Raw genomic sequence first — 12,804 nt, 5'->3', positions numbered from 1 at the left:
AACTTTCCACTGTGACGGAATAAAATCTCCAAAGGGACTCTAGTCTTACAGTAGACCATAGACATCAACTATTTGCCAAACGTTTTCATGGCAATACTTTACCCCCTTTCCCTCCCCAAGCCGTCACAACCCTAATTGTGGGGCTTCAGAGTGAGAATGCCAACATAATATTCCATAACCATAAAATTTTTTTATCTCAGTAATCCTTGCAAAGCCAAGCCAAATGTTTCTAGGTCTACCCAACTGGCTCTTTCAGACTGTAGCGTCCATAGCTTTCTGAATTTGGTGCCTTTTGGTCATCATAATAAAAAAAATTAAAAGAAAACACCATGACAACAGTCTGAGGGCAGTTAGACTCACGCTGCTGGGTTCGCTTGTCGCTCGCATTCTTCAGCGGGAGGCAGACCGGACAGTCGTGTCGTGTGCAGTTTTTCCAATGGGAGATGATCTGTCTGGACGACGCACAGTGAGCCACTGCACAGAAATAAGAGGTGGAACATTAGGCCTGAAACGATTAATCAGACTATTAAAACGATTGTGTCAACTTATTTAGTAATCGATTGATCGCCAACTGGAGCATACGGTCTCAAAAACGGACATTTGCTGAAAGAACACCGCAAAGTCAAAACTGTACAAAAAAAACAAAAAAACATACATTTTTCATTTCGGATAAAGAAAAAGAAAACTTTCGTCGGAAACTGTACTCGACAAAAAACACCTACATTGTCAACCTTTTTGCATCAATTATTGAAACCCCCCACTCCCTCTTATTAAGCATCTTCGCTTATCCAACTATTAATTGGTTAATCCAAAACACAAACTGATCAGCTCTCCGCTGTGTTACTGTTAAGTCAAGCAGAAAGGCCTGAGTCTTTCACGTTTTTGTTATTTTGTTCTTGCTTAAGAATGCGCGTGTTTTCTCTAGTCCTACCCGTTATTCGTTTTCTTTGATTTTAGAAACCTGTTTGAAATAAAAAATTTTTTAAAAGCATTTCTTTTTTCGCCGCAGATGCATTCTTTCCTACAAATGAAAGGGTGCACCTGCATCTGTTAGTGAGTAACAACACATTCACTAAAGGAACGCCGGTTATTGCAATTTAGACCAACTGTTCATTTTCATATTTAAAAAGAGGAGTTGAACTATTTGTTTATTTGCATCTTTTAGTGTAATATTGGATAAGAAACCCCGGGCATAGATGAAGAATCTGCAGAATGTTCCAGGTTTTGTATCCAATTAATCGTCAGAATAATTGACAGAATAATCGTTAGTTGCAGCCCTATTGAGCATATCTTTACCATTCACCAAATACACAAAAAATAAATACATAAAGACAAATGTAACCCCCCGGAAGGCAATTTGTTTGGCCCATTAGTGGAGCAGGTGTTTGAATTAGATAATCAACCGCCGCTCGTGTTCAGGCGAACACTTGTTCATAATTGCAAAATAAACGTCAAGCCTGAAAGCATAAAACTGCGATGGACTGAATGTTCTGTTTTGGGTTTTATGTTCTGTTCTGCGTTTGGGAAATGTTTGCGTGCTTTTCGGTGTTGAATCCTGATACACTTGAGTGTAATTGTCAACCAGTGGAGCTGTTGTCCGTCAGTAGCCACGGCAACGGGTGTGCGTGTGGAGAAAAGCAGACACAAGGAGGGAAAAAAAAAGAAGAAGAAGATTACGAGTGATTTTGAGTCGTTTTCCCTTTACTGCGGCGCTCCGCAGCCGATGGAATTTTCGAAAGTTCAATAAACGACAAAAACTGGACTAACTTTTTTTGGTCTTCCATTGAAATTTGCACTATTCAGAACAAAATATTTCATAAGTTATATAACAAAATGTGTCCTATAGCGGTAATTATGTAAAATTAAATTAATTAAGAGAAATTTTAACAATCCTCTCTTGAATCTTGACGGAAACCAAACTTTTTAGAGATTTATATCCAGGCTGAAAACATATTTTACGTATCAAAGCATCAGCAGTTTTCTCAGCTTTAATTTACATCAAATTTGATAGAAATCAACTAAGATACAAGAACGCTACAAACATTTTTCTGACAGATTCTTGCTCATCCCGCATCGGCATAGTATGGATTTATGGACATGACAGTGCATAGTAACAGCACCTCCAGGTGTGTGTCACTAGCTATTGCGGTTATTAGGCGCCATCCTACCGAGTAAATAAACTATATTTCTAATAAGTGTAGCAGATTTTTCTTTGTGGCTTTTATGAACTCTTCAGGGTTCGTACACCTTTAAAACAGTAAAATTCAAGGACTTTTCAAGCATCTTCAAGATCAGTTTTTCAGGTTTTCCCACATCACGCTTTGGAAATAAAAAACAATACAATTGAACTAAAGACCAGTTCTAATTCACTTCTTTAATAATATCATTTATCACTGTCATTAATAATATCTCATGATAGTATTCTACAGCAGGGACAATGTAAAGTAAAATATAACATGATTTGATGTTTTGAAATGTCTCTTTTACACACCCTACACACCTGACTGGTCAGAAAAAAATTACAAAATACATCTAAGTTTTTTGGCATTAAGCAAATAGAAATAATTTTGGTAATTCTGACCAACTTAAAACAAGTTTAGTCTGGTTTAACTTTAGACAGTGAGGGGGGTGGGGTGGGGTGGGGGTTGGGGGGTTGTCTTTTCTTATTACAATTCAAATATCTGGTTTCAACTTTAGGCTTCTAATGAAAACAAAGCTGCATGTTCAAAAACATCAACCAGAAATCAGACCTTGAAAACACCTATTAAAAATTCAAGAATTTTCAAGGATTTCAAGCAACCCGTATAAACCCCGACTCTTGACTTGTGACATCAAACTGGACTTAAACCCTCGGCTAGCAAAACGGTGCGTTCAAGAAACATCTGGTCGGTATCGATTTCGCTTTGCCGCGTCTTCTCACCGCTGCAACCTACCTTGGCAGGACTTGCCGGCCTGGCAGTGGGTCATGTGGTTCAGGACGTTCTTCATGGTGCGGCAGTGGGGCAGGGCGCATTGTCTCACCTCGCCGTTAGCCTGCTCTCTTCTCTGGCACTTGTGTGCGTGAAGCAGCAGGACGAGCTGCTGCTGGATAAGCTTGCGCTTCTCGGGGTCAGCTGTTGGCCCCGCCGAAGACACCGCCACGCCTCCGCTGTTGGCCAGCGGGAGCATCCCTGACTGCTGCTGTGGAGGCTGCTGGAGCTGCTGAGGGCACAGGAGAGTAAGACTGATGTCAACGTTTTTGGCAAATTACGGTAAAAATCCTTCGTCTTGACATGTTTTACGATGGTGCCGTTACCTTGGCTCGGGTCGGTTACAGATAATCAGAGAGGACGACATTTTACCAACAAAACCACACCATTTATCCACCGTATTATTCCAAACATGATTGTTTAGCAGGTGGTCACTAGTCATCACCTTTTAACACCTTTAATAATGTTATAGAATTTTACAAGCACTAAGAATTATTTCTGCTTTTCAGTTTCAAACAAAAGGCTAAATTGCTTTGGTCATTTCTTTTTAGCATAATTGTGAAATCTTTGTTTTATATTCGGAATGGTCAAAATTTATATCTGCACATTCCTCTGTATACACAATGACGAAGTATAATATCAGGATTTATAGATGGTAGAAGTCTGAAAAGTGTGGTGTGTCTTTATATTTGGCCTCTTTAGAACCACGTTTCATTTCCAGCTTCTACAGCTTTCTGGTAACTGAACGTTCGGCTCATTTTCTTTGAAACATAGCTCAGGCTCAGTCAAATTGGAAGAAAGGCGACTTAACTCCATTTATTTTAGTTTCACGAAAGATTATCAATGACATTTAGCTCTAAACTTTGACAAGGCCATCCCAACACGTGAATATACTCTAATGTAAACTACCCCGCTATAGCTCACGCTGCTTTTTTTTTTTTTTAAAGGTAGGCTACTTTTTTTTTGCTCAGGAGAACCACCACAAAAGTTAGATGAACTCAAAAATCACAATTTTAATCATCACACTTTTACAGGCTTACTTTTTTTATTTAATCACTCTAAAATATAAATAATAACATAAATGCTGTGCTTAAAAGCAAAAATATGTGAGTTTATTTAAAAAAAAAAAAAAAAAAAAAGGACAAACCATATTTGGCCCGCTAGTGACAGTGGCCCCTTTGAGCTCATTGGGGAATGGTGGCAGGCTGCTGGCAAGGGCAGCTTTGTTCTGGAGCTGCTGCTGGGGATTTAGCTGCTGGCCCGGTCCAGCAGCACCCTGACCATAAGGCTGAGCCCCAAACGGACTTCCATTGCTACCCAGGCTCATCTAAAGACGACACGCAAGACACAGAAGACGATATTATTCAACACCGTTTACCTTCTGATATAAGCTACTTTTTATTTATTTTTTTAAAAAACGGCTAACTTTCTGAGCAACAAATATTCACATTGATCAGTTTAAACACACACATTCACTCTGGCTCGGGCCCTTGGGGTAATAACTGTTTTCCGCTGCCCTACCAACCACTATTTGTCATTACAAGATGTCACACGCCAGAACGAGCGCTACCGTAGCCGTGCCAAAGTAATTGTCCCCGATTAGGCCAAAATTAGTCCGGAGATGCTCGGGTGCCATGACAGCTCAGCGTGACTGAAGCTGTTGGCATGACTGGAATCGACTTTTCACAATTGAACCGCCACACGTTGCTCTTCCTCCTCCTCCTCTTTGCTCTGTGCGTCAGGGAAGTTAACAGACAAGTTTGGAGCGATTCCATCAGATGAAAACCACAAAAACATTAGCAGCGTGGCTGGAGTCTTTAAGATCTTTTAGAAAATGCTTAGTTGCGTCGGTTGTTGAACATATTTCTGTAGTACATATTCTCCTTTTAGACTTTTCCAAACCAAACTTGTGGATTTTTTTTTTTTTGGTCAGATTTCTACACTGGAATTTTTCAACATTTTTATTTATGTAATCATCTACAATTGCATCCCAAACTTAAATTCTATTTAATGTAATTGAAAAAGTGAAACTCATAATATACAGATATAAATGCATAATCTACAATTTACAAGAACATTTATTTTTTTTAAACTAATAGGTAGAGATAAGTTTTTTATAAACTGACAGACTCGGCCCCCAGGCGCCATGCGCATTAATAACAAACACACCACTGTTGCCAACTTAAACACTGTTGCTACATTTGGCACCAAAAAAATAATTAAAAAAATTTAAAAGCCAGTACTGGCAGGTCCGATTTTTTTTTAAGACCAGTGATTAGGGGTGGTGTGGTGGCACAGGGGTTAAGCACAACCCACATAAGGAGGCCTCAGTTCTCGACAAGGATGTCGCAGGGTCGATTCCCGGCTACATGTCTTCCCTCTCTCTCTCTTTACCTACTTTCCTGTCTTAGCACTTTCAAATAAAAGCCACTAAAGCCAAAAAAAACCCTTTAAAAAAATCAAATGTGCTACCTACACATTTTGGCAAGTAAAATTTCAGAATTTAAGACATTTTTAATACCACCTTGAATCAAATTAAAGACAGAAAAAAACTGGAAATATAAAGGGTAGATATAACGCAGGGGGTGTAGAGGAAGGAGCGAAGATACTACAGTATTGCAGTCAAGAATAGTAAAATTTGTTTCTCTTCGCAGCAGATTTTCCCTTCTCACACTGCACACGGCTCTCTACAGCCTTAACCTCCATAATGACAAACTTAAATGCCGAAAACGAACATCACCCTGCCAACTGGTGATAAATTTGGGCTTATGCGACGTCGCTCCCTCTTCGTTCATTAACGGGAAATTTTGTGACATGACGCGTTGAAAAATGTTCAGCTTTTATTGGCACTACTCCGTCCCGTGTCTGGACTTTCAACTGTCGCTGTCGTTCATCACTCCCCGTGTGTCGAAACAATTGTCCAAAATAGGGAGAGAAGCATAAAAATTTAGCTAGCTAGCAAGGGTTTATTATTAGCACCTCGTTAATGGTAGCCTCAATCACCTCGAGTCACAGAGAGTAACTGAGATGTCGGAGAGCGGCAGAAAAATCCAGTGAGAAAAATAAACAAAACCATATGAGATTAAATAGTGCTTTCATAACTAAAATTAAGGCCAACTTCACCTTTTTTTAAATTGAATTTAAGACATTTTAAAGGCCTTAATATTAAACACACAAATTTAAGACTTTTCAAGGATGCATTAATACTCTAGGACAAAATGGACAGAAAAACAATAAAATTGAGAAAATACCAGAATTTGAAGAAAAAATCTGAATTTGAAAAAAAAAAAAAAAAAAAAAAAAAAAACCCCTTAAGGATAATTTTCCAGACTGCCTTGCTTCACACTCCGATTAACTTGCTGCTGCTGTTCTCATCTATGAAGCTGGAGACCAGAGCAGAGTCTGCCATGCCAGGCCGTATCTCCTCAGGCTGTTGACACCGCTCCAACAGACCAGATAAAAAACACCCAGCTGAGACGCCCAGACACTGGCAGCCTTTCAACACAGCTGAGCGGGAGGACACACACACACACACACACACACACACCAAAAACACTCCCCTCCCCTCCGTCACGCTTCCCATTCAGACCCTACCCGCCCCCTTCAGACACACTCCACATGTTGGCAGACTGCACAGAAGCCATCACCTCAGCGCTCTGCTGCCAGACCGGGTTTTCAGGAGGAGCTGGCCAACATCTTTTCATGAAAGTCATTTGTAGTCGTTAGCGATTCATTTTACAAGATCCGTCTCTCCCCACATCAGTGATGCGGCAAAGTAGCCGGCCGGTAAACAAGAGAGCGCTGGTGGGCACAACGGCATTACTTTCTCCTGTAGGAATACTTTAAAGAAGAGGGAAAAAAAAGAGCATGTGCTGGGAAGGAGCACCCAAAAGATTTTTTACAACATGCTGTTCAGGTTCAATAAAGACCTGTGATGTTTGTTTTGTTTTTTTTTGTTTGTGTTTTTTAAGCTGTGGGGAGACCATCTTGTAAACCACCTTATGTGACTGTGCTTTATACTGCTCCTAAACTTTAAGGTGTGTGATCGCATTAGAGAAAGACGTGAAGAGCAGTTTACATACACTCATCAAAATGGGAGTCAATTTTTTTTTTTTTGATTAGACGGATTTTAACAATTTTGAGGCCAGAACTGTCATTTGAAAACAAAAATGTGATCCTAAACGTCAAATATAGACAGGATTTTCTCTAATCCAAACTTCTTCTGGTGCAGTTGTGGTGGGGCCCATTCCAGATTAGGCCTGGGCTGGTATGAAATCATGATGGTATGACAACCTTAGGAAAAAATACTGCGGTGTGAATGGATGGGAGATTTTCTTCTTGATTGTCTTAAAACAGCCACAGCTGTTCTAAAAGAACAATGAGGACAGACGTGTGAATTTAACTGGAATTCCGAATTAGCCTATCAACATGATCTCTATAGTCACGGTCAACTTTGATTGGTTTTGGAAGCTGTTTTTAGATCACAGGTGTGTGACGCTGAAGGTTCGTGTGAGTTCATACTTAAGATTAGAAGATAAGAAGACACAATTAAGCTAAACTGATGACGTTAAGCTCCAATAGATGAACTGTGTTTACACTAATTCAATAGTTAAGACAAATCAGGTTATACATTGTGCAGCGACAGTCTTTTTATTGGCATAATGTATCACGTTTGTGAGTTTTTATTATGTTCTAGATTCTGACGTAAAGCAGACCATATATTTAAATTGGATGAACACAGAAATGACAGAAATCACAAATGTGAACGCTTGTATGCAAAATGCATGTTCTGTTAAAGGAGTAACGATGTAACGCTACAGAGGAGCTCGATACTTTTGCCTTCACTTTAAATTAATCAAGTACACAAGTCCTAAACACCCATGCAGACAAGTTGTGACCAGCACAATTATTTCACAGGAACACGGTGATATTTGTTTCACGAATGCCAGACGCTAACGGCAGCTAGTTCATTTCAAGACAGCATAAACTTTACCAATCAGTGATGCGATCTGTGAGCATGTTTTGCACGTAGGGCTACGTTCTTCCTCCATGTTGCCATTTGTCTTCTTCCAGTAGCCCAAGTATTCTATAACAGAGTGGATTTTGTTCTCGCCTTGAAACCAGTAGCTGGTTCTTGCCTATTCCGGAGCTCTAACGTTAGATTGATCTGTCGATCCAAAGGCACTTTGGATGTCTGCTTGGAATCGTCGTCTAATTGGACTGCCCAACTGACCCAGGAAAGAAGCTCCTGCTCTAAATTCAACACCTTCGAGCTCAACTGAAATTCGTAGCTAACCGCATGGAGACGTCTAATCAACTCCCCATCCAAAAATATAGCCGAGTTTAACAAAGCAAACACTCAAGACTCTCCCCATGGAATAATTACCACAAAAAAGATCAGGTTATAGCTGGAAAAAGTTGTTTAAGTCTAACTAACAGCCCCTCCATGCATTCCTCTGGTAATACAAATAATAATGCAATCAAGTTTAGTTTAAATAAATGTTTAATTAACTGCAAAACTGAATCCAATATATTCTTCCATAAAGGATATTAATACAGCTAAGTGTTACCTTATTTACTGTTCGGTTGTACAGCAGAGCAGCCCTTTAGAATTATATGACTTTCTAAAGAGGTGCCAATCTCTCATATACTGATTGTTTTTGCCGTGATGTAATTATATTTTTATTACTTTTCTTGGTAATAAAAAAGGAACACCATGATTTCAAAGGTTCAAATTCCAAAATAAAATCATGGAATATGTCTCATCATGAGTTTATAAAGCTTCCAGTAGCAATTAGGATGATTTTAACTAATCATGATGTCATCCAGCACAAAATCATTACCAAGTGTCATTAAAGGTTTTTACCAAGTCGTGGTAAACTGAGTTCCGTTTTAAAACTTTCCACCCACAACCCACTGCGAATAACCTATGAATGACTAACAACTATTCAAATAAACCACAGAAGGAGACATATTGCATGTTTGCCTAAATATGCAGCTGCAACATGAATGTGCAAACTTAAGATTTTTTTGGGGGGGACCATCGGTAGCGTGACTCACCTTGTTCATATTGCCCGCCTGCTGGGCGGCGTGCGCTCCCATCTGCTGTCCTCCCTGGGTAAGAGTCTCTACCAACGCGCTCCCAGATGCTCCCGGTCCCGCAGCGCTTCCCGGTATCGTCTGTCCTTGATACTGCAACCCCGCCATGCCGGCGCCCCGTCCCCTTCCGCCGCTGGGTACGAGGCCGCCGTTCATCACCTGCCCGGGCTGAGGTTGCCCTCCTTGACCCAGCAGTCCCGAGTGACCCGGGCTGTTGTTGATCATAGCTTGGCTGAACCCTGTTGCGCTCAGACCCATAGCTGCGGCGTTGTTGTTGCTGTTCTGTCCTACTACTCCAGTCGGCGTTCCCGGTTTCTGGCCCTGAGGCGACGAGTGGCTGTTGGGAGAACCCTGGCCAAGGGGGCTCTTGCCCAGGGGGGTACCGAGCTGCGGGGCCATACTGCCTGGCTGGGGGCTTGCCGAGTTGAGCCCTGTGCCCGTGATGCTGGAGGTGCTGCCAGCTCGGAGGAGCTCCGAGAGCTGCTTATGTTTGGAGGCTGCGTCCGGGACAATGACGGCGCCCCCGCCGAGAGCTCCTGCGGTGCCGCCAGGTCCGCCGCCAGGTGTCGCGCCGCCATTTGAAGGCAGCCCGCTTAACTGGCTCAACTCTCCTCCGTTTGGGATGAGCTCATCTGGAAGGTCGTTTTCCAAATCATCCCAGGGCAAAGACCCCAGATCTACACGAGGATGCAAAAGGAAAGAAAAACAGAAAGGTAAGGCATGAACAATTTCTCTGCGTTTGTCAGAACAATAAGGTTGGAGTGGATGGGTAGAGCTAAAACCCGAGGCAATACTGAAAAAAAATACCTGAAAGTGGCTGTAAAAAGCTTGAGAATGGAACAAAGTTTCACCTTTATAAGTTAGTGTATTATAATGATCCAGACCAAAAAACATTTAAGCTGAGATTTATTTTTGACAAACTGTTGCAAATTGTTGCTTTAATGCAAACATTTGATATACACCAAAAAAAAAAAAAAAAAAAAAACAGATCATAAAAGTGAGCATAATGTTGTTAGCCTGGGGAGGCATAGTAACTCGTAGCCAGTGTTCAGACAGAACAACTTTTCTATTAAAAATCAGTTTACTGATGTTTTGCCCAAATAGTGAAAGGCTATAAGTTTTAAATTAAGCTAGATCAGGTAAGAGACAATGCGTCTCCCTTTCCTGCATGTGAAGCAGAATTTATGCTACAATGTTGTCTCAGTTCAGCTGACAGGTTTTTAAAACTAGATAAGTAGATCCCTAAAAATGACAACAAAAAAAACACATTCTTCTAGGACATATGAAATTAGATTTTGACATCTTTATGAGATCAAGAGATGTCAAATGCTGTTTCAAATGCTGAGCGAAGTAGTAAACAAAGCACAGCTGATAAAACAAACAGATTCCTAAAGCAGAGCTTTTCTTATATTTTCCACCTTCCTGTTTTCTGTCCTCTCATCTCCCGGATGTAAACTCATCCTGAGCTTTAAGCTCAACCTGTGCAATTAATTGAACCAATTTCGATGTTGGCTCAAAATGATCCCAAAAACAATATAATAATGCGTACAGCGCTAAGACCCTCCTCCTTGCTCTGATTGGTTGTTTCTGACTGGGAGCTGTATATTTTTGCAGACAGCAGTAAAACTTTGAGAGGGTGCTTGAGATTGATTTTTTTTCATAGATTATCTGTCTTATACTATATTGTCATGACATGCTGACATTTTAAACAAATGTGAAAAAAGATTTTTTCATATAAGTTCCATACTCCAGATTTAATTGTAACAGAATAGCGATTAAATTGAATTGACTGACCGAGTCCACTTCCGTGCGATTAGACTGCATTGGTATGAATCAGATTCAATTGATTACATATTTTATATACCTGGATATGATTGAGATTTGTTTGTCTTTTAAAAGTTTTTTAGGTGAACTCAGTTGTGAATTGGGGCTAGGCAGACTGAACGGGACTTTTTTTAAGGACTCTATGGTTGTTTCCATCACGTCACCAAGATGAGTCAACAAGCAGCGACTAGAGGACAAACAGGACAGATAGCAAGTACAACAAATCACAGCGATCACACCAACAAAAACAAGTCTTTATAAAGCACAGATTCCCCCTTCCCCCATGTGGCACCTCTCTATTACACTAAGGCCTTACTGGCCCATGTTCGACTCTGAAAACCTCTGATCCTGTAGTTAGACCCCAGAAAAGTTTCTCTGTCGCGCCCTGAATTGGATCGTTTCAAACGGGTACTACTTGTACTGCTCAAAAGCTCCTCAGAGCGTTAAAGCAGCAAATGTGATCAAGATGTCAGAACAGGTAATAACAGTAGCTCTAGATCAGATACCGAGTGTCATTCTTCCCAAATTGAAAAACGAAGAACTCAGGCTTTTAACATTATAACAAGTTCTAGTCTTTTTAAAGACCACTCTTGATTTTAAAAAACTTCATACAAATGTGTATCGTTTTAAATAATATAAAAGTAGAAAAAAAAAACAAAACAGAAGTTGCACTGACGAATACTAAACTATTTCAGTGCAAACAAACATGCCTAGCGACCTATAAATGTCAAATAAATGTGACAAACATTTTTTATTTTTAGTGGATTTTTTTTTTTGTCTGTGTCCCAAATCAAACTGCTAGTTTGGAATAAAGTGTAGGTTTGCTGAAGTAATTAACGGTTTTTTTGTTTTTCAAACTGTGCCTTTTCCTCTTGTTTTATGGCCAAACAAAGCTCAATTGTAAGTTGATCTGATCTCAGAATTTGGTTCTCTATGGGGAACCAGACCAGAAATATTCAGAATTATTCTATTTCTTTGAGTTTTTTTGTGCCAGTGGTCTAGGAGAATTACGTAAACAAGATTACAAAGGTCAGTTTGGTATTTAACGGGAAATTTCTGAACGATGTGAGTAATTCAAGCATGGCACACAGGGTGAAAAGTTACATTTTCTTGTTTTTGTTTCATTATGATTTCACATCTACAATTCGTACCTTTCCACGTCACAGCCACAAACATTATGGTACCTTATTAAGGTTTCTTATACAGACCAACACAAGTAGCAAGTTATCAATGGCGAAGGCTTTACATTTGTTACCAAATAAATGTTGAATACCCTTAATAAAAGAAGAGAAACCAAAAGGACGTCTAAATGTTTCAGTTTCTTTTTAATTCACAACTTTGCACAGCTTTGTGTTCGTCTATCACCTAAAATCTCAAAATACAAAGTCTGTTGCTGTAAAGTGAAATAGTTTCTCTCTCCCACAGACCAGCGGTCTACTGTCTGTTTCTTATTAACATTAACCAAAGTCGTATAAGGTGACCGTTTTTATAAATAAAAAATTTACAAAACGTTCTATTAGTCCATTGTTTCCCACAACAAAACGACACCAATGGAACGAGTCTTTTTTCTGCAAATGATGTGCATGATTTGTTTATTGACGTATTTCATGTGTCATTGAGTTGGGAAAGATTGAGCAGGCTTTCTTCTACATAATACATTTATATCTCTCCTCCCTCCTCATTGTCAGAGTTTTACCGGAACCCCACAAAAGATTTTATTTCTTAATGTCATCAAAGCAAGAGAAGTTATTTTTTTTATAAAGTATGAATTTTTAAAACTTGCAAAGTAACGGTACGTTTTGTTCTTGGGGTCATCTTGGGTTTTTAGCTAAAGACAAATTTTACTTAGGAGGGCCGGACACAAAAATGTCTCTTTGGAACAGAAAGGTTGCACTCATTTCCTGGCTTTATT

The 12,804-nt window shown here is 39.9% G+C and overlaps 1 protein-coding gene across 8 annotated transcripts in view; it reads right to left on the bottom strand.

The window, feature by feature from the left end:
- crebbpa (CREB binding lysine acetyltransferase a) overlaps positions 1–12,804 on the bottom strand; it is a 38,522-nt gene that overhangs the window by 21,738 nt on the left and 3,980 nt on the right. For 4 of the 8 annotated variants that reach the window (XM_032562410.1, XM_032562411.1, XM_032562413.1 and 1 more), the window contains exons 2-5: positions 9,030–9,745; positions 4,117–4,296; positions 2,934–3,201; positions 361–474 (exon numbers count right to left, since the gene is read on the bottom strand). In XM_032562410.1, coding sequence (XP_032418301.1) covers positions 361–474; positions 2,934–3,201; positions 4,117–4,296; positions 9,030–9,745 — 1,278 coding nt within the window. The remainder of the gene's footprint in view (positions 1–360; positions 475–2,933; positions 3,202–4,116; positions 4,297–9,029; positions 9,746–12,804) is intronic. The other 4 variants (XM_032562414.1, XM_032562412.1, XM_032562415.1 and 1 more) reach the window with 3 other exon arrangements.

The sequence above is a fragment of the Xiphophorus hellerii genome, chromosome 5 (genome assembly GCF_003331165.1).
Source record: "Xiphophorus hellerii strain 12219 chromosome 5, Xiphophorus_hellerii-4.1, whole genome shotgun sequence".
Taxonomy (NCBI): Eukaryota; Metazoa; Chordata; class Actinopteri; order Cyprinodontiformes; family Poeciliidae; genus Xiphophorus; species Xiphophorus hellerii.
The sequence above is the reverse complement of the archived record's forward strand: the minus strand, read 5'-3'. Positions and strand labels throughout refer to the sequence as shown.